The sequence below is a fragment of the Salvelinus sp. IW2-2015 genome, unplaced genomic scaffold (assembly GCF_002910315.2).
Source record: "Salvelinus sp. IW2-2015 unplaced genomic scaffold, ASM291031v2 Un_scaffold815, whole genome shotgun sequence".
In the NCBI taxonomy this organism is placed as follows: domain Eukaryota; kingdom Metazoa; phylum Chordata; class Actinopteri; order Salmoniformes; family Salmonidae; genus Salvelinus; species Salvelinus sp. IW2-2015.
Window position 1 is genome coordinate 65,293 of NW_019942621.1, and position 25,441 is coordinate 90,733.

General features: G+C 39.1%; 2 protein-coding genes and 1 long non-coding RNA gene across 4 annotated transcripts in view; 1 reads left to right on the forward strand and 2 right to left on the reverse strand.

Moving 5' to 3' along the window:
- The window catches only part of LOC112068985 (sodium-dependent neutral amino acid transporter SLC6A17), a 7,293-nt gene extending 5,249 nt beyond the window's left edge, over nucleotides 1-2,044 (reverse strand). Inside the window, exon 1 of the mRNA XM_070438359.1 lies at nucleotides 1,352-2,044. Coding sequence (XP_070294460.1) covers nucleotides 1,352-1,549 — 198 coding nt within the window. The 5' untranslated portion in view covers nucleotides 1,550-2,044. The remainder of the gene's footprint in view (nucleotides 1-1,351) is intronic.
- An 11,659-nt stretch (nucleotides 2,045-13,703) lies between these two features.
- Nucleotides 13,704-16,480, reverse strand: LOC112068984 (uncharacterized). Its single transcript, XR_002893661.2, has 3 exons — nucleotides 16,001-16,480; nucleotides 15,152-15,800; nucleotides 13,704-15,054 (listed from the first exon to the last, which is right to left on the reverse strand). It is a non-coding gene; the product is annotated as an uncharacterized lncRNA (long non-coding RNA).
- On the forward strand, nucleotides 16,386-21,623 carry LOC112068983 (E3 ubiquitin-protein ligase TRIM39-like). Of its 2 annotated transcripts, XM_024136233.2 has the most exons (5): nucleotides 16,386-16,681; nucleotides 16,788-16,874; nucleotides 18,096-18,247; nucleotides 20,092-20,116; nucleotides 20,266-21,623. In XM_024136233.2, exons 3-5 carry the CDS (start codon nucleotides 18,236-18,238, stop codon nucleotides 20,517-20,519), a joined length of 291 nt encoding a protein of 96 aa, XP_023992001.1. In that variant the 5' UTR covers nucleotides 16,386-16,681; nucleotides 16,788-16,874; nucleotides 18,096-18,235; the 3' UTR covers nucleotides 20,520-21,623. The 2 variants fall into 2 exon arrangements, with proteins under 2 accessions (XP_023992001.1, XP_023992002.1); XM_024136234.2 differs by lacking the exon at nucleotides 16,788-16,874.
- The last annotated feature ends 3,818 nt before the right edge of the window (nucleotides 21,624-25,441 follow it).

A 25,441-nucleotide genomic window follows, 5' to 3' on the forward strand; every position in this document is an offset into this window, starting at 1 on the left:
GAGAGAGAGAAGACGAAGAAAAATGAAGAAAGAGAGAGGGGGGAGATGAGGAGGGAGGGAGGATGGGTATAAGAAGAGATTTAGATTTCTCTTATTTGGAATCGTTCACAAACATTGGCACATTCTAAGCTCCGATGATAGTATCGGTAATGTGTTTTCGGACCCTCCCTTGATCGTATTCTCGCGGGGCAGACATCTCAGAGATCAATTGGTAAACTCTGATTTACCACCCCAAGATATTCCTGAACAACGTCTATTTACGTCTACTGGATGGAAACTACAAGTGTAATGGCTGTGCTCAATGCAATGGCACTTATAAATGTAGATCCTTCAAACACCCCCAAACAGGGAAACAGATCCCAATCAAAGGTGTTATCACGTGCTCCACTAAGGCAGTTATTTATCTTATAACTTGTCCTTGTGGTAAAAATTATGTGGGTAAAACAAAACGCAAATTAAAAGTATGAATCTCGGAGCATCGTAGMGCCATTAGGTGCAAAAACTCGACTTACAGCCCACTTTTTGGAAGCAAAACACTCGATTTCGTCCCTACATTATATCGGCATCGAACATGTCACCCTCCCTAGGAGGGGGTGACCTCGACAATTTATTGTTAAAACGAGAGGCTTTCATTTAAAGACCCTTGCTCCCGGTCTCAATGTAGACTTTGATCTGAAGACATTCTTGTGATTATTGTGATTTTGCTATTGTAAATGTTTGTAGGCTTATGTAGCCAGATTGTATCTATGATCGTATGCTATCCATTCATGTTTTTGGTATGTTATTTTTATATCTGAGAATTAACCAATGATATCAGGCCACACCCGGCTATGATTACAGACACCTGTGTGTGTCCTTTGACACTATATAAACAAGTCACCCTGCAGTGTTTGTCATTATACCCTGATGAAGACAGCTTGTCTGTCCAAACGTTGGTTATTAGGTTATTCAATTATTGCATCTGAGCACCTACAGTGTGTGGCACTCAAAATGGTTCTACCTGGAACCAAAAGAGTTCTACCTGGAACCAAAAAGGGTTTTCAAAGGGTTCTCCAATGGGACAGTCAAATAATCATTTTAGGTTCTAGATAGCACTTTGTATAGGGGGATGAGAGCGAAAGAGAGAGAGAAAAGAAAGAGAGAAAAGAAAGAAAGAAAGAGGGAGGGAGGGGAAGGGAGGTATAAGAAGAGAGTGAAGAAAAGAACGTGAGTGTAATCAAGCAATTGAGAGAATAATGTACTTAAAGGAAGTTAGGAAGGAAGTTAGGAAGGTCAAAAGGAAGGAAGGAAAGGAAGCCCTCCATCTAGCCAGCCAGGAACAGGGACCAGGGCCACTGTAGGGGTATCTCACCGTGGTGTGGTTCCAGGCTGTGTAGGTCGGTCGTTTGAAGACCATTCGCAGTAGACTTGCCGCCAGCAGGCCCACCATAGCAAACAGACACACGTACTTCCACAGGTACTTATACAGCACCGGGGGGCGCCATTTCAGCATGATCTCAATGTCATCCAAGAAGCTAGGGAGGAGATGAGATGCTAGATATGTCCTCATCACAGATCCTGAATCTCAAACCAACCCCTATAGCCTCTAGCCCGCTAGACTCTTGTGGAGATGTTAGAGGATTAGATAGCTGTCCACAATATGGCAACAATTCCACCCAGCCTATYAGAGGCTTGMTTGTATTTYAGATATCTCTGAACCTGATTTAGCTTTGAGACATTTTGCAGATRTCTTCAATASTATTGTGGATAATCATGTTCCCTTCAGAAAATGAAGGGTTAAAAGTAAATCGAAAGCCTGGTACACTCCGGAAGTTGCAGAAGTCATTCATAAAACAGTTGATGCTTGGGTCAAGGCCAGGAACACATGATTAGGCCTGCACTGGTAAGTTTTTAAGCAACTGAGGAATTATTGTCTAAGACAAGGCAGAAAGGCTAAATCTGATCATTATGTAAGTTGTCCTCGATAGGGCTGAGCTCTGTTGCCTGTTCATGGTTTCATGATTATCTTAGTGACAGAACTCAGGCCATCATAATTGATAGAATGTCTTGAAGTACATAAAGGTGTAACACAGGGGTTGGGACTCAAATTGCAGTTTCTATGCCTTCCACTAGATGTCAACAGTCTTTAGAAAGTGTTTCAGTCTTGTATTCTGAAAAATGAGGAAGTAAGAGCAGTCTGAATGAGTGGACCCTAAAGTTTCACAGAGCTTTTTCTTGCGCACAACCGAGAGAGTGCGTTTCTTGTTTACATTTTATATTGACAACGTTATTGTCCGGTTGAAATATTATCGATTATTTAGACTAAAAACAACCTGAGGTTTCAATATAAACATCGTTTGACATGTTTCTATGAACTTACGGATACAATTTGGATTTTTTTGTCTTCCAGTTTTGACTGCGTTTCAGCCTGTGGATTACTGAACGCACAAACAAAAACTGAGGTTTTTGGGTATAAAGAGACTTTATCGAACAAAATAATAAAAATTTGAGTAAATGAATGTCTGCTGAGTGCAACCATATGAAGAACATCAAAGGTAAGGGTTATTTTAATCGAACTCTATTTCTAAATTGTGTAACTGTTCTTTCTGGCTGGCTACTGTTTGTAATGATTTGTCTAGTGGGCTGTGTTCTCATAATCGTAAGGTATGCTTTCGCCGTAAAGCATTTTTTAAATCTGACACTGTGGTTGGATTCACAAGAAGTTAATCTTTAAACCTATGTAAAATATGTTTTGTTTTCTGAATTTTTATAATGAGTATTTCTGTATTTGAATTTGGCGCCCAGCAGTTTCACTGGCTGTTGAAGARGTGGGACGCTACCGTCTCACGTGCCCAAGAGAGGTTAACTGACTTGCCTAGTTAAATAAAAGTTCAAAAAATCTGGATGTGTTAAAACTACAGTCAGATTTTATAGCTATGCAGGAATACCTTGCTGATTTAAAACGTGTGCTTAATATGGGCATAACGAAATACATGTTGTTTCCAAACTCTCGTAGTTCATCTGAAACATTCTTACATGTTCACTCATTAGATCGAACGTGCTCCCCCATATGAAGGAAAAGCAGCCAACAAGTGCTCAGCATATGTGGGAACTCCTTTAAGACTGTTGGAAAAGCATTCCTCATGAAGCTGGTTGAGAGAATGCCAAGAGTGTGCAAAGCTGTCATCAAGGCAAAGGGTGGCTACTTTGAAGAATCTAAAATCTAAAATACATTTTGATTTGTTTAACTCTTTTTTGGTTACTACATGATTCCATGTGTGTTTTTTTAATAGTTTTGATGTCTTCACTATTATTCTACAATGTAGAATATAGTAAAATAAAGAAAAACCCTTGAATGAGTAGGTATGTCCAAACTTTGACTGGTACTGTATATATATATATATATATATATATATATATTACGATGTTGTATTATGTTGGGCACATTTGTAAAAGAGACGTAGGTCTCAATATGTCTTCCCTGTTAAAACAAAGGTTCACTAGAAAAATAAATACAAAAGGTTGAAAATCTACAGGTTAGGACAAGAGGATTCTAATATCCCATAAGTCGTTGCATAAATGCGGAAACAAATCTAAACAATGGGACGAGCAATGCGAGCGAAAATGACTGGAAGTGGATGTTAGCATTGCAGAACGTTTCAGCTAACTACTCAGCAAGTACATTACTGTTTCTCTCTCATCCTAGTCATTTAAATGTGTTTARAATKACAGCCACTACAGCCACTTCATTACTTAATGTCCTGACCGCTGGTCACATTTACAATACTAATCCTGTAGAATCAGCAACGSTGCTGGGCCAATGAACTTGTTTATTTTAGAACGCTCCTCATGGAATTACTACGTTGTCCTAACCTGTGTCTTTTTGACCTAGATCAGAGGTCAGGTGAAAGCTACCACCATATTGCTTACACCTATCCAATCCTCTCAGATCTACACAWGTGCCTAGGGCCCAGGGCCCAGGGCTATGGGGTTGATATGGGATTGGAAAGGTAGACTGGAAGTAAAGTTAAGACAGTCCCCCTTTCGACAACAAAGTTCACAAAAACTGTTAGTTATATTTCGCTCTGGATAGTGTAGGGGTCTGGGATAAGTGCGCGCTAGCGCCACTCCTCTGGCCACAATTGCCACTTTGGGACAGGCAGAGCGGCAATTCAAAAAAAACCTTTTTTTTAAATATTTAACTTTTACAATTAACAAGTCCAATACAGGCAGAAAGAAAGAATCATCTTAGTGATCTCAGTCAACAAGTTGCGATTTTTTGTAAAGGGATGGGTCTTTACACGGGAAGACAAAATATGTAAATCTCTTAGCTAACCACGTCAGCAGAAGAGAGATTTCTCCATGCATCAGGTTTTTTACTCCGAGTATTGCTATTCAACATAATATCAGAAGCCATATAATTGAAGATTATTATGTTGGGGACATTTACCAAGAAACACTACATAAGAACACAGTCTTGATAAGCAATATTTATTAGTATAGAACGGGCAAGTTTTTTTTTTTTGAAAATGTGTTATTTAGGTATAAATTCATAATTTTACATATTTCTCGCTGCAATCAGAAAAGCCTGTTCATAAACAATTTACAGACCAAACCAACAGTACCAGAAATACCCCTAATATTACTCTCATAAAACTTTCTCTAGAGAAAATAACATAAACGCTTGTGCGGAGTCAAGGTCTTGAGGGAGACAGGATTGTACTTGTTGTAGCAAGTCCAGACAATAATCTCATCGCGATATTGATTAAATGTTTTACAGGTCGAAAACTGAATTGTAAAGAGCTAAAATTTCTTCCACAAAGCGATATAGGCCACGCCAGACAAGACACACGCACTGTTAGTGTGCTAGGTGCGCTTAGACCAGATTGACATGCACGAGATATGATAAGTACATATTATTATAATTTGTGTCTTACTGTTGGCTGATTCTGTTCATCTAGAAATGTATTGATTCAACAGGGCCGTGTGTGTCTTGGGTAGTCTCCAAAAGAGTCGTTCATTCTTCAGAAAGGCAAACATGTCACATCTTCATTTAAGCATGGGTATCGTCGAGTGGCACGGAACTCTCAACGTAACTGTGTTGAATGTGGGGCAGGGTCTGGCTGGCCACTCAAGACCACAGCGAGGATTCCAGAGACATATTGGATGGTAATACGGGACTTTCGGTCAGATTTGTTATCCGTTAGGCAATGCTTCCTACGAGCATTTTTTTGAAACAACAACATCGACACACAGCGCTATATAATGCACTGATCAACCGAGCGCAGGCAGATGTTTTAGGAGACCGACATTTTTATATAAACAACGACCGAGACCGAAACACAAGACTTGTACCCGCTGACTCGCAACGCTCAACGAGTGAGTCAATTTATGCGGCATTGTTACCATCATTATAGAGTTTGTTCGACACGACCGAATTAACGGTGGCGCGAAGAAATTGAATTACAGAATATCAGAAGCACAGAAAGATTAAATACCGCAAAAACAAGGAGAAAGACAAGCGAAAACATAAAAAAAAAAAATAATATTTATATATAATAACATATTAGCGCTGACCAGATAGAGGAGCATTACTGCGCTTTAGTACGCAACCACATCATGACTCAGACAATTACTCGAAGACCAGCTGGCGNTGTTATAGTTTTATCTAAAGCTAGAATTTGTTTAACTAATTTATTACAAAATTCTAACAATCCACCCTAATAAACAAAACAATTCATAGCTACATATAATAATTATCATTATAGAAACATAATGTTATACAAGAATAAATCAAATTCAATACTTGTATTTACACTCCATCAACATCAATGCTGTTCTAACTTTCATCAGAAACATAACTCTATATTTAGGATTTCGTTACAATCTTCATTAAGAAACAGTCTTTACATTTGAAATCTGTTAACCGTCTAAATTCTCTAAAACGTCAAATACAGTTCATCCAATCTCGTTCTCATAATTAAAAGATCCGGAATCGTTCTCCACTAGATCGGCCTCATACATCATCCTTCACTGGTCAGAGCTTAGAATTGATACTCTTATTCATTCATCTGTTGTCTCATTGATTTCTTCCAGAATCCTGGAAATGAGAAACTTTTACACACGGAATCAAACCACATCCACACAACACTAATACAGTCACACATGTGAAGGTAGCCCATAACACAATATATCATGAATTTTTCCATTTCCAAATCATACTGTCAAACCAATTAGGTCCAGAAAAGTAATCCACCCTGAGGTCACTGCCAACTCGTGAGCTAGGGTGGTTAAACCTGCCAAGCCTTAGTCACCAGATCCATCCAGACTGTGTTACTGGATAAACGTAGCGCACATCGAACCCGATATAACACACAAACCCCACCTTTTCTGCCATACATATCTATCTACATTCTATTCATATTCTGCCAAGCCATTCATTACATCTCTGGTATAATTGAATCTATCACAATTCTTATTGAGCAGTTGGACCACTAGCAAAATACTTACTCTATCCTGCCTAAGAAATCTAATCCTCGGCTTTGAATTGAGATCTGAGTAAGGGTAAAAGAGCATGCCTAACTGCACTAGTGCATTAACTACCGTTTCCAAATTGGTAGGCAGGTTAGGTCCACGCTTCATTACCTCCACACTCTAAAACCTTTTTCATACTGCCAGTCAGGTCTCTTCATTGGTCTTCTCAGTTGTAACATATTCTTCAGTCCTATTGCATAATTGAACTCTGCATGCCTGGTGAAAAGAGATTTGTGTTGTGGGTCATAAAATAAGCAGAAAGGGTCGTTAAACTATGGTTGAACTGACCCAACTTAGCCCTGAGATGTTTAGATAAGGCTGTGGGTAACTTTTTAGGTCTTTCATTATCTTGAGTTGTCTGCTCAAGTGGTAATCAATTATAGTGAGCCTTCAGGATAAATGATTATATGGTGTTTCATGTGAGTGTCCTGTGAGGTTAGAATTAACTTTTGAACCTGTTTTCTATTTGTCAGGACAATGAGACTCATTCTGTAATCTATGACGTCATATATTGTATATAAACTTGTGTTTATGATCAAATGGGAGCGTGCTCCGAGAATAAACACTATTATCTAATTTTAATATGACTGTATCCTGTCTATTTTTTATGTTAATAAGTATCTTACAAATTCTTATAAATAGACAGATTGAATTTAATTAATGAGTATATTGTAGGAATTATTTAATTCCACTAACAAAATCACTCACAATTTACCCCATGATCATTCATGGTTTTAATTTTCTCACACACTGCCTGAATCGATTCTACTCTTCTCCAGACATATAGGCTTGTCTTACACTCCCAGTCATGGATGCAACTATGGTGAAAACTTCTTCATGTCAATGCTTACACCAATCTAACGCTTTCATAGAAAGATGTGTGGACAGTCTTCACTCGGTCATTGCAGGTGAATCAACGTGCTTGTATGATGCAAGAGAGAATAAAGTAGATGTCGCACGTCAAAAGTCTGATTTATGACCCTATATCATGATGACGTGTGCACACCCATATTTGGGCTTCCGGTCAGAACATCCTGGCGGGAAAGTGACCATGTGGTTATGCCCATATATGTGCATCCTGTTTCTGTTCTCACGCCATAGAGTGAGTGCGAAAAAATGTATATAATGTCTTTGAAGTTGTCATGATGCTTGATGTCTAGGGACCTCTTTGAACTGGGTGGGGGGAGGAACATTTCAAAGAGTATGGCCCCCACCTATTTTAATGCCCTTAGGTTTGTTGTCTATGAAAAAGAAATGTCTGGGAGGGGGCTTGTGTGTGTGTGTCTACCGCAGTGTTAGAAACAAGGTCCCTTGTCAGTATGTACATTTCAAGCTTTTAACAACAATAAAACAGCCATATAAATAATGATTCTCGGCCCACCACACAGCCTATGGATGTTCGGTGCATGTACACCGGGGGGAATTTGAAACAGGTAGATTACAACCCCAAAGTATTGGGGTTAAGAAAAGGTCATAAAGTTAATTTCAGATTCAGGTTTAGAGGGTAATAACTTTAGGGAATCCACATTTCACACTATCTACAGTCAGAGAGCCAACAAATCAAGGTGTAACCGGGATGAATGGATATTAAATGTACAACAGGAGTCCTCTAACAAGCAATACGTGTTAAATATGTGTCACAGTCAATCATGACAGCCTCTTTTTGAAAGGCCTATGTTCTGAAGGCCCTAAGAATCGCTTCAATGGCCTATAGCCCTGACGTCAAAGTGACAATTTTAGCCTGTGAACAATATGCTAGTGCTAATGCGACAAAGTCTGTCAATTCTCATGTATCTTCCATAGCAGGCAATGATGTCAACTTTTTTATGCCTGTGTTTAGTTTTAAATGGGTGGATTATCCCATTTTCATAACACTTATGAATAAACTGGACAATCTTTTCCAAAATCGTGAACAATTACGGCGCTGGCCACGGCTATCCTTGAGACATACCCAGTACCTAAATTCCCGATGGATTATATAACCATGGATTGAAAACTTACGGCGTTTTGATGGACCGTGCAAGAGAGCCAGGCAGTTTGATGGGGAATTGGGGACGGATAATGGGGATGGTTACCCAGGCCCTTTATCTGTAAGAAAGGCATAGTAAAAAGGCGACATTAATTATGAATGGCTATAAAATGTATGTACTTGATTTTTGAATGAAATAAAATGGTTTTAAAAGCAGTATCTCACCCCTTAAGGAACGGTAAGCTCTCGTTTTCACTCTCACCCCGGTCTGTCACGGAGAAAAAAGAGAAAAAGCAGCGTGTGTGTGCTGTCGTATGTGTGTGTGTGTGTTTCAAAAAAGGGGAGGGGTGTGTGTTCAAAAATGCCCATGCATCTGCGCTCAAAGCTCTCTCTCTCTATGCAGGGGTCGTTTGAAACCCAGGTTTACAATATCCTGCAAAACAGATGCCTACCCCCRAACCATAAAGTGTGTCGGTGTCTTTTAAAAACGGACACTTACGATTCATTAACACATAGGTCTTTKAAATCCTAATTTAGCTCAGAATCTAGGTGTTATCCCGGAGGATGTAGAATATCAAAAGGGTAATACTGTCTCGACACCCCAATCCTGTTGTTTGAACCCACTACCTTTGTAATCAAATATACCGTTTGTTGCATACCGGATAGCGCCCGGAAAAAAACGTCACCCCTGCTCTGTAAACTCATTCCTTAGTATCTGGTGTTAGGGGCACAACCGCGGAACGAGTCTTGTGAAAAAGATAAGTCCCCATTCTGTTAGAACCGTTTTAGCGCAGCTGCAATCCCACAGGCCTGCAAACCCCAATAGTTATCGGACTGAACAGTTAAAAAAAGATCCTCTGGGAATCCCGCCTAATGGAGCTTTCTGAAGGTGAGTTCGTGAAAAAATATATATTAGATTTGTATGTTTTCTTTATTTATCTTTATTTATCTTTATTGAACTTAAATTATTATAGAATACGTGTAAAAACGAAGTATATGTTTTCACGAGTGTACGAAAATAATTCTAATGATTGAAGTGTATGTACCTAATATGTTGTACTAGTATATACGTTAAGCTGACTTAAAAACAAAAAGTACACATCCCTGCATTCTCTATTATAAAGTAGGCTGTCCTTCTTTGAGGTCACGTAGATCAATTTGTTGCTCTCTTTGCCTTTATACATCTCATTGACCTACTGTAAACTCCCTCAGGTGTAAACATCTACAATAATCATTAGACATACGAGTCAGAGTTATCATACCCAGTGTCAGGGTTTGCTAACTCTGGAAATTCCTTTGGTTTGTACAGAGTTAGGTAAATCAGCTCTTTMCCCCCCTTACATGGGGAATAATCTCCAAGCTGCTCTAAACGTTGATGTTTTGGTGTCTCTAGGTTCATCTCTAGACTGTTGAATGAGGCCTGTTACAACTTTCTTACAAAAACTTTAAAGGGGGTTTGTGAAACTATTCAGTCATGGATGTATGTAAAACATATTTAACACGTATTGCAGGTTACAGAAGACTCCTGTTGTACTTTGAATCGCCACTCATCCCTGTTACATCATGATGTGATGGCTCTCTATGTATGTACATGTTTATAATCCACATAGTGTGAATATTGTTTTCCCTAAAGTTATTAACTTCTTTGGGCTGCAGGGGCAGTATTGAGTAACTTGGATGAAAGGTGCCCATTTCAAACGGCCTCGTACTCAATTCTTGCTCGTACAATATGCATATTATTATTACTATTGGATAGAAAACAAGTTTCTAAAAACGTTTGAATTATATCTGTGAGTAAAACAGAACTCATTTTGCAGCAAACTTCCTGTCAGAAAGTGAAAAATCTCAAATCGAGGCTCTGTTCCAGGGCCTACCTAATCTTTTGCTTGAAATCTATTAGTATACATGCACTTCATACGCCTTCCACTAGATGTCAACTAGGCTGTGAGAGGGTAAATGGGTCTCTAGCTCTTTCTATGGTCAAAAGAGAGCGCTTGGAATGACAGGACCCCAATTTCCTTTGTTCAAGAAGACGCGGAAAGGACTTCCGGATTGGCTTCTGAAAAGCTGTTGTTATAGACGGCTAATAGCTCCGGCTTTGATTTTATTTGATAAATGTGACAATATCATCGTAAATATGTTTTTTCAATATAGTTTAATCAGATTATTGAAATTTTTTCGGACTTTTGGCGGTTCCGTTCTCTGAGTTTGTTGACGATGGAGAGCTTCGCGCCACTTGGCAAGTTTGCTTGCTAAATCGAGAGGGAAAAAGGCCGTTCTAAAACCAAACAACGATTGTTCTGGACGAAGGACCCCTTGTACAACATTCTGATGGAAGATCATCAAAAGGACCCATTTATGATGTTATTTCATATATCTGTCGAACATTGTAATTAGTTTGGGCGCTCTCGCCATAACGTAAGCTGCATGTCTAATGAAGTTATTTTTAGAATTCTAACACGGCGATTGCATTAAGAACTAAGCTATCTTTAATTTGCTGTCCAACATGTATTTTTTTGTAAAGTCTAGAATAGTTATTTGATTAGAATAGTGAGTGTCAGAAATATATCTGGACATTCTGGGAAAAAGATGCTAAGTTTCCCAAGTATAACCACGGATTTCAGCTCTAATATGCACATTTTCGAAACAAACCATATATGTATTGTGTAATATGATGTTATAGGACTGTCATCTGATGAAGTTTGAGAAGGGATGAAAAAATTAATATCTTTGATGGTTTATTCGATATCGCTAACGTGCCTAACGAATCAATTGTGTTGTGTGGTTGGCTATTGTAGTAAGCTAATATAATGCTATATTGTGTTTTCCCTGTAAAACACTTAAAGAATCGGAATATTGGCTGGATTCACAAGATGTTTGTCTTTAATTTGCTGTACACCATGTATTTTCATAAATGTTTTATGATGATATTAGTATTTCAATTTGGTCTCTGTATTGTTCTAGCTGCTCGGTGCTATTTCCGATTGTAGCTGCAATGTAAAACTATGATTATACCTCAAAATATGCACATTTTCGAACAAAACATAGATTTATTGTATAACTTGTTATAAGACTTATCATGATGAAGTTGTTTCTTGGTTAGTTTGGTTGGTTCTTGGTTAGTTAGGTTGGTTTTGTGCAAGCTACCTGTGCTGTGAAAAATGTCTGTGCTTTTTTGTATTTGGTGGTGAGCTAATAAATATACGTGGTTTTCGCGTAAACATTTAAAAAAATTGGACATGTTGGCTGGATTCACAAGATGTGTACTTTCATTTGCTTATTGGACTTGTTAATGTGGAAAGTTAAATATTTCTAAAAAATAACTTTTGAATTTCGCGCCCTGCACTTGACGCTGTTGTCATAAGTTGTACCGACACCGGGCTGCAGCCATAAACAGGTTTAACCCCCTAAACCGAAATATAAATTACCTTTAGGATCTTTCTTACCCCCTATTACTTTTGGGTTCTAATCTCCCTCGTAAGTTATCGAATGTTAGGAAGACCTGTTGGTTGTAACAAAAAACCAAACATAAAAAATACTTTTGACCCCAGCTTTTCACATACTTTATATGGTCTTTTTAATTACCTGTTGTATGGCTCCAGCCACTTGGAGGCTCGGTGCATGTACAAATAAAAGTACCCAATTCAACCATTGGTGGATGGTAACTAAAAATAATGGCAGTGCATGTAGTCATTTAAAACTTCTTAAGGCTGCACAGGCAAAGTGTTGAGTAGCCAGTGAAATCGTGCCCATTTCAAACGCCTCCTACTCAAATCTTGCTCGTACAATATGAATATTATTATTCTTTTTGGATAGAAAACACTTTCTAGTTTCTAAAAGAGTTGGAATATTTCTCTGAGTAAACAGAAGTCCTTCTGCAGCACTTTTCCTGACCAGAAGTGAAATGTCAGAAATCGATGCTCTTTCAACTTGATGCCTATACATCGGTCTTGACACTTAGGAGTCTGCTGACACTCTATACGCCTTCCTATTGTGTAAAGGGATGTCAGAGAAGAAATTTTTGTGCTCATCTTGTCTGTGGTGGAAAAAAAACTATTTCTTTGACGTGAGGCGTCCACTTCCGGTACTCTGAAGGAAGTGGGATTGACTTCTGTTTTGCGCTTCGTAACGAATCGAACGGCTACCATCTCCGCTCAATTTTTTTTGATAATGACTATCATCGTAATGTATGTTTTTTCAATATAGTTTAATCAGATTATTGAAACTTTATTCGGGAGTTTTGCCGTGTTCCGTCCTCTGACTGTGTTTACGTTGGAGAAATTTATGCCACTCGGCTCGTGCCAATGCTAATTGAAGAGGGAAATTTGCCATTCTGAATCGAAACAACGACTCATCTGGACAGAGGACACCTTCTTCAACCTTCTGATGAAAGATCAGTCAAAGTAAGACTCATTTTATGATGTTATTTCATATATCTGTCGTGCATGTGAACGGGTCGTGGGCGCCCAAATGTGTCTCTCTATTGTGGCTACGCTAATATAGCGATACATTTTGTTTTCGCTGTAAAACATTTTATAAATCGGAAATATTGTTTGGAATCACAAGTTGCCTATCTTTCAATTGCTGCAAACTATATATTTTTCGGAAATGTTTTATGATGAGTAATTAGCTATTTGACGTTGGTGTCTGTAAATATTATGGCTGCTTTCGATGCACTTTCTGAGTGTAGCTGAAATGTAAAATATGATTTATACCTGAAATATGCAAATTTTTTGAAAAAAAATATGCTATACAATAAATATGTTATCAGACTGTCATCTGATGAATTTGTTTCTTGGTTAGTGGCTATTTATATCTTTATTTGGTCGAATTTGTGATAGCACCTGATGGAGTAAGAAACTGATGGAGTTGGAAAAGTGGTGGCATTTGCTAACGTGGTTAGCTAATAGATTTACATATTTTGTCTTCCCTGTAAAACATTTTAAAAATCGGACATGTTGGTTTGATTCACAAGAAGTTTATCTTTCATCTGGTGTCTTGGACTTGTTAATGTGTGAAAGTTAAATATTAAAAAAAAAATAGCTTTTGAATTTCGCGCCCTGCACTTGAGCTGGATGTTGTCATAAGTGTACCGGTGTCGGGCTGCACCCCAAACAGGTTAAGGTTTTCATTGTTTTCTTGTCAGCGTTTTATGGTTTTGCATATGTCTGTGCATTATAGGATGTCGTGATAGGGTTGAGGATCAGATCATGCCTATTGGTATTCTTGATCATTTATTGGTCCAAGAAAGACACACAACGGTTCTGGGTTAATTCCCTAGCTGTTTGCATGGCTTGGTAGTGTATTAGCCTGGTATGAGGCAAGATAAATAATACAATTTAAGTAAAGTATAAAATAAACAGTATTATCCTAAATTGAGAAATGAATTTAAAAAATCACATCAACATCATAATCTTTCAAAATGTACCTGTTTTCCATATAGAATGCCATGTATACTGATTGTATTACAACTTTTTGTGTTTTGTCTTAGTGATTGTTCTTTAGGAAATAGGAAACTCTACAGTGTGTTAGTCTGAGAAAAAGGAACACAGCCTGGTAAACACATTCTTGTATGTTGTCTACGTTGACATTTCTGGGTATGTCTCGCATGTAACATAATAATACTAAAGATTCTGATAATTTTTATATTACTTTTTATAATAATACAAATCTGTCAAACAAAATGTATTTCTGAAAACCCCTTTTTGCATTTTCAATAGTTGTCACAATGTGTTTTACAGATACCCTGTCTATAAAATCTAAGACCTATCAACACTCAGGAGTCAATGTCCTATCTCTTGTTGTTTTCATAGCCTGAGAGAGAGTATATTACCTAAAGTTGTCGCAGCTGCACACTATGTAACACATTATATCGATAATTGCCTAAAATTGTATGTCATTGTCTTTCATAAATGTTGCAATACCGGATGTTGAAACGTTGTTAAATATTTGCTACTTTGGTATACATTGAGTGAAAGGGTATACATAGAGAGAGAGAGAGTAATATTACAGACTTAAATAATAGATAATCATTCACACGCACACAGCCTTGTCTTCATAGTTGTTCATAGTTATCATAGTTTGATCATAGTTTTGTCATAGCTTCTAATTATCGTTTCTAATCACAGATTGAATATAGTTGGCCATGGTTTCTAATCATACTTTCTAGTCTGAGAGGTCTGATTTAATAAGCGGGTCAAGTAGACCCTACGAGGGAAGAAGCTATTGTTTACAAACAGTTTGAATTAAAACAATGGTTCATTGGATAAATAGCCTTCATAAAAATTTTAAAAACATACATGTAAATGCCAAGAATTAATACCTGTCATTCTTAAATAATATATATCTGTATACAAACATCACCTTGAATATTCAACTCCCCTTCAAAAAGTTCCATGAGGAAGGAAYGATTCACCGATTATTGTTTTATCTGTTCTGGGACTGCTGACTGGTGTCTGGAGTTAGGGTAAGGCCGTTAGTCCAAAACCGTAGAATAGCATCTGTTTCATCTGCTCTTCCGAAGTCGTTCAGAGTCCCTAATGCAGCATGTACCCCTGTTTGTTGGCTGTCCGCTGTAAACACAAAAATAGCTTTTAAAATAGGGTGCACACTTTTTGTTTTTAATGTATAAATATTATTATGGATTAAAAAATGTTTTTTTGGACTTACGTCGAAAATAGTGTGATGTTGAAGGGCTACGTAATGGACCGGGCGCAGTTTCCTTCTGAGAATCCCCGTCTAACTCTGTCGGTTCCCAATCAATTATGCCCGGTAGCCTCTGGGTATCATACAGACATTAGATAATGTTAACCTGTATTTATACGAAATAGATACATTTTTACTTATAAGAATATGTCCATTTGACGTATTGCCTAAAAAAATATATTTAAAAAACAAAACAAATAATAATTATTGTCCATCCGTTTCTGAATATCTGTAAAAATCGTTGTCTTCCTGTTTTAGAATATCATGACTGAATGTTGTTTCAGCCTCGGAGTTGTCCTTAACCTGTTTTCTGCCCATCACAAACAATCGCAAATCAGAGACCTCCGAAATGTCATTTGAAGCGGGGAAATCGTCCGAATTCAAGGTTTTACTCTTCATGTTCCGGGGGTACCCCTTCCTTTTCGATCATGCCCTCCAGGGGTGTATGGTTTTCGATGTCGGGTGTACATTTTATCATAAAAAATACATACAGTTGACATATCGATATCTCGTAAAATTATGTGTCCATCCGTTGCTCATCGGAATTCCATTCTAATGAAGGCTGTTCCATATAATTTATCCCCGGGATGCAGTTGGCTTAATGTTGCATATCCTGCGAACGTTAGATAGTATTAACATGTTATACGATATACATTTTTAAATTACATGAATATGTGCATTTTACATTTAAAAAAAATTGTTGTCATCGGTTTAAAACACATACAACGCATGTTTAATATTACTATAATATCCATAATGTTCAAACAATTCCTCAACATACAAATCTAATATATATTTTTTTCACGAACTCACCTTCAGAAAGCTCCATTAGGCGGGATTCCCAGAGGATCTTTTTTTAACTGTTCAGTCCGATAACTATTGGGGTTTGCAGGCCTGTGGGATTGCAGCTGRGCTAAAACGGTTCTAYCAGAATGGGGACTTATCTTTTTCACAAGACTCGTTCCGCGGTTGTGCCCCTAACACCAGATACTAAGGAATGAGTTTACAGAGCAGGGGTGACGTTTTTTTCCCGGGCGCTATCCGGTATGCAACAAACGGTATATTTGATTACAAAGGTAGTGGGTTCAAACAACAGGATTGGGGTGTCGAGACAGTATTACCCTTTTGATATTCTACATCCTCCGGGATAACACCTAGATTCTGAGCTAAATTAGGATTTMAAAGACCTATGTGTTAATGAATCGTAAGTGTCCGTTTTTAAAAGACACCGACACACTTTATGGTTYGGGGGTAGGCATCTGTTTTGCAGGATATTGTAAACCTGGGTTTCAAACGACCCCTGCATAGAGAGAGAGAGCTTTGAGCGCAGATGCATGGGCATTTTTGAACACACACCCCTCCCCTTTTTTGTTTTTGTTTTTTGAAACACACACACATACGACAGCACACACACGCGCGCACATGGCTTTTCTTGTTTTTCTCCATGACAGACCGGGGTGAGAGTGAAAACGAGAGCTTACCGTTCCTTAAGGGGTGAGATACTGCTTTTAAAACCATTTTATTTCATTCAGAAATCAAGTACATACATTTTATAGCCATTCATAATTAATGTCCCCTTTTTACTATGCCTTTCTTACAGATAAAGGGCTTGGGTAACCATCCCCATTATCCCTGTCCAATTCCCCATCAAACTGCCTGGCTCTCTTGCACGGTCCATCAAAAATCCGTAAGTTTTCACTCCATGGTTATATAATCCATCGGGCATTTAGGTACTGGGTATGTCTCAAGGATAGCCGTGGCCAGCGCCGTAATTGTTCACGATTTTGGAAAAGATTGTCCAGTTTATTCATAAGTGTTATGAAAATGGGATAATCCACCCATTTAAAACTAAACACAGGCATAAAAAAGTTGACATCATTGCCTGCTATGGAAGATACATGAGAATTGACAGACTTTGTCGCATTAGCACCAGCATATTGTTCACAGGCTAAAATTGTCACTTTGACGTCAGGGCTATAGGCCATTGAAGCGATTCTTAGGGCCTTCAGATCATAGGCCTTTCAAAAAGAGGCTGTCATGATTGACTGTGACACATATTTAACACGTATTGCTTGTTACAGAGGACTCCTGTTGTACATTTAATATCCATTCATCCCGGTTACACCTTGATTTGTTGGCTCTCTATGACTGTACATAGTGTGAAATGTGGTTTCCCTAAAGTTATTACCCTCTAAACCTGAATCTGAAATTAACTTTATGATCTTTTCTTAACCCCAATACTTTGGTGTTGTAATCTACCTGTTTCAAAATCCCCCGGTGTACATGCACCGAACATCCATAGGCTGTGTGGTGGGCCGAGAATCATTATTTATATGTCTGTTTTATTGTTGTTAAAAGCTTGAAATGTACACACTGAGAAGGGACCTTGTTTCTTAACACTGCTGGTACGACACACACACACACAACACACACACACACACACAACACACACACACACACCACACACACACAACACACACACACCACACACAAACACACACACCACACACACACAGACACAAGCCCCGTCCAGACATTTCTGTTTCATAGACAACAAACCTAAGGGCATTAAAATAGGTGGGGGCCATACTCTTTGAAATGTTCATCCCCCCACCCAGTTCAAAGAGGTCCCTAGACATCAAGCATCATGACAACTTCAAAGACATTATATACATTTTTTCGCACTCACTCTATGGCGTGAGAACAGGAACAGGATGCACATATATGGGCATAACCACATGGTCACTTTCCCGCCAGGATGTCCTGACCGGAAGCCCACACGTCATCATGACATAGGGTCATAAATCAGACTTTTGACGTGCGACAGCTACTTTATTCTCTCTGATGCATCATGCATGTTTAACTCCTTTAATTCATTCTAAATATCTCTCGCTCGTCCTCCTTTCAGAATCTTCCCTCCTGTTCCTCCAGATGGCATCAGAGGACTATGCAGCGTCAACATCCCCTTAGTTCTACTGGCAGACCTTCGGGAGAATTTAATGAAAAACATGGACAAACTACCCAAGATGGGCTACTTGACAAACGGCGATGCTGTCTCAGGTCTGTATTCAGTCTGACATAGTCACTTCAGCCTTTAAGATCTTAATTGCTGCCTTTACACAGGAAGTCTAATTTAAGATCTGTTGCCCAGTTATTAGCACAAGATCTGGGTTGTGTTCCCCCAGCTCAGACTTTGCATGCTTTGCCCAATGGTGGTGTGTCACTTAATCTGTGCTGTCGGGCGCTTGAGTCCTAAAACATGTGGTTTGCTATTACTTAAAATGCCTATCCAGGCTTTGTAAGATCTGGCATACGTCCGCAACACCTGTGCAAAGGAATGCACCCCTGATCTGATTGGTCAAAATACCAATTGGGTTGCTTTTACACAGGAAGCCCAATCCTGATCTTTTTTCACTACTTGGTCTTTGACAGATCATCTCTGAGAAAGATCTGATGTGATTGGACAGAAGATCAGATTTGGCCTGCCTGTGTCAACACAGCCAAAGTCAGATTATACCAAACGTTAAGAACACCTGCTCTTTCCATGAGACTGACCAGGTGACAGCGACGATCCCTTATTGATGTCACTTGTTATAGACACTTCAGTCAGCGTAGATGAATGAGGCCAATTGAGACTTAAAGTAATAAAGGTGAAATAAAAGACTTGGCTTTTGTACGTTGTCTGAATGGCACAGCCAAAATATTGAAGTGACTTTGAACAGGGTATGGTAGGTGCCAGGGGCACCGATATGTGTAAAGAACTGCAATTATGCTGTTTTTTTCATGCTCAACAGTTTCCCATGTATCAAGAGTGGTCCACCAGCCAACATGAGACAACAGTGGGAAGCATTGGAGTCAACATGGGCCAGCATCCCTGTGTAATGCTTTTGAAGCTCTGTAGATTCCATGCCCCAATAAATTGAGGCTGTTCTGAATGCAAGAGGGGGTGCCACTCAATATTAGGAAGGTGTTGCTAATGTTTGAACTCTGTACACCTCTCTGCATATACAATGAAGCAAGCTAGATCACTCAAGGTTTTGAAAGCAAACCAGCTTCAGTTGTCTTCAAATTCTAGCTCAGTCTTCATCTGTACTACGACATTGGCTATTGCTCGTCCGCCAAATACTAACTCTAGAAGGCTTGTAACTGCGCATGGATGTCACACTTGGCTAGTCGGTTGCCAAAGTCTTCATTGAAATGTTAATCCATGGGCAAGTCAATGACACACTTTCATTGGTGCTGAAATACAAATGAAGTTGGTTATCTTTGCAGATTCAGAAGGCTATGATGTGAAATGTTTTTTTAGAAATCCTGTCTTAAGTAATAAATTAATCATAATGCTGTCATTGGTGTGCCGATCAATGCTCAAGGACCGCTTTCCCTTCACCTATTGATGTAGGAATTGTATTGAGTCGTACACAAGTTTTACTTTGCGTGAAGTTTATAATTTATTCTGTCATTACTAAATAATGTGAGGTATTTTAACAAAGATTTGATTGATAAATAATTTCATCTTCCACCAAAGAAGGAGATAATGATGTCTTTGCAGGGGGAGGGAGAATCAGACTTCATTCACTGGTCTCAACTCCAACACTTCATTCAGGATAAAGGGCTTTAGCCCTGAGTTAACCTGCCTGGGAGCAGTTTGGTTTTGAAGGATTTGTTGCCATAAACATTTACCTGATGTAAAGGTGAGCCACATTCGTATGACTGGTTATCCCGAGTTGCACTCAGACCTGACCTAAGCCACCTCACAACTCCTCAAACCTGATTAGTAGGATACCCCTCTGGTTCTAGATCAGCATTCCTAGTCTGACAACATGAGTATGGGCCCAGATGTGCACCATTAAACATTTGCAATTTTATGTTTTCTAATAAATTGTTACCTTCTGTTTATCCCTCAGATTGCCTTGGTTAAAGAGTTCACAGGTGAGCTAATGTGTAGTCCTGAGTCTGCCTCCATGTTGTGTTATATTTAGTGTCTGGTGTGTTGCTAACCCTATGTATGCTCAACTTTGGAAAATGAATTCAACAATGGATTGTAGTTTTCCTCTACCTATCCCTTCTCCTCCTCTCAGTTGAGGTGACTCCTGACCCCAGCACAGCCCACCCATCGCTGCTGTTCAGAAGGGGGTCCCATGGTTGTGAGATTTGGGGGGACCGGAGCAAGATGGCTAGGAAGTTCCCCCTGTCGGCCCAGCGCTTCACCCAGGTGCCGTGTGTCCTCGCCACCCAGGGGTTCAGCAGCCACAGAGCCTACTGGGAGGTGGAGGACTGGGTTGGAAATGGATCTGTGGCAACTCATTTTTTAAATTATTTCACCTTTATTTAACCAGGTAGGCTAGTTGAGAACACGTTCTCATTTACAACTGCGACCTGGCCAAGATAAAGCATAGCAGTTCGACACATACAACAGAGTTACACATGGAATAAACAAAACACAGTCAATAATACAGTAGAAAAAAGCAAATAAAGTTTATATACAGTGAGTGCAAGGGAGGTAAGGCAATAAATAGGCCATGGTGGCGAGGTAAATTACAATATAGCAATTAAACATGACATCTCGTGGGGTGTGTCTCACCCTGAGAAGGGGTTCTGGGTCCTGGTACACCGTGAGGTAAGTTTCTGGCCCACCACTACCCCAACGCTGCCACCACCCCTATGGCCATCGTAACACAAATGAGAAAGGTATGTTGAAGAATAGTTGGATACAGGGCACACTTGGCCCAAAGGGCTCTTTAGTCTAGTATGTTTTCTATGGTAAGTGTTTTAACATTAAATTAAATAAATGCAACTTTATTTGTCTCGTCGCCAATCAGGTGAAGTCTCGCTAGGATATTTGACCTGGCAAAATGGGTTATTTTAGTTGGCGTCACGCATGTCTTTGGAGCTTGTCTTTGACGTATAACTATGAAGAAATACATTTAGATATTTGACTATTATTTAAGCGGTGGTTTCGCTCATTATATACACTGCTTTAATTTCAAGTCAAATGTAATAAATATCCCAGAAGGGCAATTTTTTTTCAATTACAATTTCCATGTATCTTATGTCAATTTTATTAAGGAGCTTCTTTACACTTTACAGGCAAATGTGGGTGTGTACTTCGACGGGCGGGAGTGACTGGTTTCATTCTACAACATTCATCTCAGTCATCCCCTCTACATGTACGACCATGTGCCAACCAATGAAAGACTTTTCCCTGTCTTCAGCTCTGATTTTATTTATTTATTTTCTTCCCCATCCTGCATTCAACCCGCCAACCACGGTATGAGTGTTAGAACTCACACTGCAGCAAGCCACTTATGTGGATGATGACACTCATTGCCAGTCCAAGCCTTTTGGAGCAGAGTTCTGGTCAGCATCACTTGACTAGTTTTTGTTAAATGTGTTATCCAGTTTAAAAGGAATAATTATTGTTCCAATTAATATTTTTTGTCTGTAAAAGTTTCACAAAATAAAAGCTCTTTTAAAAAAAATATTTGCCTCCGGCTCCTTATTCTTGCATGTAGAAAACGCAAGTCTATCCCCTCCCATCTAACAGGATTGTATATTACTATTGTGTCATCACCTTAATTTAATTTCACGTGGGATGAGTCTGAAACCATGACTAGCTTTTCAAAATTTGCTTCCCTGTCCTTAATGTCTACCTTTCTCATGTCATTGGAGGCGATCTGAAGAAGGGACCTTGGATCCTCTCTAATGGAGTTGAGACCTGGGAAAGAGCTCAATTGTATCCTCTGCTTCCATTGGATGAGAACGTCAGAGGTCCCTCCCCTCTGACCCCCACCACTGGATTTTGAAAAGGAGAGGTGACTCAGGCTATGCACTCGAGATCCTATTTCAGTCCAAGTCAAACTGGGCACGTTAGTATCGACTACTGTAGACTCTTGCCAGTCTTCAAAAATAATTGGTTATCCGTTCAGAATTTTGCAGATAGTGTTTCTTAGTTCCAGGCCACTTCTCCACATTTCTGTGTGAACTTGCACACCATGTCATGTATGTAAAAGCATTAGCTTTGTGTAAGCATTGGTGGGACAGAATTTCCACTGATGAAATCATTACTGGGAGTGTGCAGTGCATACTTCATGAGAGAGGAGGTATTTATTGGGATGCAGTCCATCTGTGAATCCCAAACCTCTCCTCTATCAACTCACACGCAGGGCCCTCTATTTGCATATGCTGCTGATGAAACTGAGGGTGGCTTCCAGTGACAAGGTGATCAATAAACCCTTCAACTTTGGGATATACTTGTGACTAGAATTAGTTGATTAATGTTCCATATTAAAATAGAAAAAGCGTGACATTCAAACAAATTCAGTTTTTTACAAGTTTCAAGTTAAATATTATTTTGGGAAGTATTTCATTCAATTATGTGCACCTCTCCATTTTGCGTTAAAGGGCCATTCTGCCGCTTTCAACCTTCATCTCCAGCACCAAAATAGCAAGTTTCTATGGTTAAGATTGTTTATCATAGTCCAAAATGTGTGCACAGCAGTGTTCTAGTGTTCTATAGCACTGTTGGCTACCTATTTTTTGAAATCTCAGTGCAGCTCAAGCAACTTCTCCAACTGTCAACATATTCAGAGGATTAGACTTGTACCGGAGCCGCATTGGTTGAGAATTGTGGGGAGGTGCTTCCTCCATGGATGGTGTTCTGAGCGTGTCACAATGAGACACCGGACTATCGTGTCCATGGTCTATGATTTACTCAACTCCTGCTGTCCTCTCTTTCAAAAAAGGACAAAGGTAATCAAGGAGAGGTGGTGAAAGGGATTGTGGGAGAAAATGCGTTTGTATTAAGCAACTTGCCTACACTCACGTCATCAGGCTTTTACAGGGGTAGATACCAAAATGTGTAAAGTGATAAAACAAATGAAGTTGTGTAATACATTTGATAAAATTGTAAATAGTATTTTAAGACGTGTGCATGTTTTTCTCTTCCGACAAAAGAAAAGCTGATTCAAGGGGGTGTGTCAGATTTCTGTGTTTGGTTTTCACCAGGCATGATGGGACTCATGTCGTCCAAAAGGTTATACTTTTGACTCGTCTCTCAATTTTGGACTGTTTCATTCCGGAACATATTTCCCTGGATCAAGTACCTCTTGTGGCATGAAAAGTACTTTTAACTGTAATGTAAAAATTCAAACAAAAGCAATCAGCGTTTGGCGAATTCAAGTTCACTCCTCCGTAATTCTTCTGGTTGCCCCCTTCAAAACGTAATGTGAAAATGTGCCTGATAATTGATTCGTGCTGGGCCAGACGGGATTTATGATTTGTCAACATAGACCAACGTGTGGCCATTTCTGTGATGAGTGAGAGAAACGCACCTGTGTCACACAGAACCAAAATTAGATTTAAAAAGAGAAGACTAATCTGTCTGTAGGCTACCAAGTTATCAACTTCCAAATAGGGCTGTTGAGCGAACAGCGTTGTTTTACCAAGTAAAACTAAATACTATTTTGGTATGTCAGTGACACTGGAATGCTTATTTTAGGACTACAATTTCCTCCTCATATTGTACAATGTGTCTCCACACACCTGCAGTAAGTCCAGGCTATTGATGGATTGAAGACAAGGTCATTTTTATTGATCTCAGATTCTCAGTTTGTCAGTTATGGTAGAAAAAATACAAGATTATGTTATATTGTTTATGCATCGAATAGCTTTGATGTGTACTCTCATCTGTGTGACTGAGTTGGGCATCTGGGGCTTGGCGCTAGCAATTGATTTGTGATGGTTTGGTGATAAAACCTACAGCTTGCATTCCACCGATGGGGTGGTCATTGACTAGCTTTATTATTGCAATTCTTAATCGATAATAAATATTGAATGTTTGAGGAAATAACAGTCTCTCTCACTTAATAAAGCATTTTCCACGACAGTGTCAAAGTAGCCTGTCATTTTGATAATTTGTGAGCTATTAAAATATATTCTGCTAAAGTCTTCAGTCATCTAAAATGACATAGAATTGCATGAAATGTGTATAAAAAGGCCACCTTTTTCCTGAACTCTAGGCTACAAAAAAATGTTCCCCCATGCGTGCAACTTCTACAGACGCCTCTACTGATCTATGTCGGTATGCAAAAGCGATGATAATGCATGCAATGCTTTATTATAAAGGAGATTTTTTTTTCATGGAATCTGGTACCGCAGAGCACCCCTGGTCACCCCCTTCTCTGGCTCACTTTTTGTTCCAGCACCTCCCAATTTACAAATTAAGCACTGACTAACAGTCAAGCATGGTGGTGGTGGTAGTGTGATGTTTTGGGGATGCTTTTCTGCCTCAGGACCTGGACGTCTTACCTTAATAGAAGGAACCATGAATTCTGCTCTGGGTCAGAGAATTCTACAGGAGAATGTCAGGCTGGGTCATACAGCAAGACAATGATCCAAAATACACAATCAAGTCTATGTGAAAATGGTTAAAAAGCAACAAATTTGAAGTTTTGGAATGGCCTAGTCAAAATCCAGACCTAATCCCAATAGAGGAGATGTGGCATTACTTGAAATGAGCAGTTCATGCTTGAAAACTCACAAATGTCGCTGATTTAAAGCAGTTCTGCATGCAATAGTGGCCTAAAATTCCTCCACAGTGAGAACCTGATCAACATCTACAGGAAGCATTTGGTTGCAGATTTTGTAGCTGAAGGTGGCACAACCAGTTATTGAGTGTAATGGAGCAATAACTTTTTCACACATTGGAATTGGGTGTTGCACAACTTTGTTAATTAAATAAATTAAATAATTATATTTCAAAAAGTTATTTGTAAACTCTTTGATCTAATATTAGGTTTTGGTTGAAGATCTGATAACATTCAATATCACAAATATGCAAAAATAGAGAATCTGATATGGGCCTTATACTTTGTACTTTTTCAGGTAGGGAGCATTATCATAGGTGAGGGAGCACCTACAGTAATGTTTAGGCTCCCTGATGCTATTCGAAGCCATGTGTTCCCAATGCCCAAGTTATATTCAACATACGGTATATGAAGCCGCTCTCTCTCCTGTTTGTGTTCTATTCCATAAACCTCCTCAGGTTTATAAATAGCTGCTATAACCCCACTCCCTCCCTCTCTTCCTGTTCTTCTCTCCTCCCCCACACTCTAGCACTTAGCAGCGCTGCTGGAAGCACTGCTGCACTGTTTGTCCTGTCTTGATCCCCCCCTTCTCTCTCACCTTCCTTTTTGTCTCTCAATCTCTCTCTTTCTGTCTATTGATCCCTCTCGCTCTCTCCCCCTTTCTCTCTTT

Bases quoted from the DNA above. Each gene is read 5' to 3' on its own strand.
- LOC112068983 (XM_024136233.2), top strand. The intron at 20,117-20,265 runs GTGAGCTAATGT...TCCTCCTCTCAG, and splicing joins CTTGGTTAAAGAGTTCACAG to TTGAGGTGACTCCTGACCCC.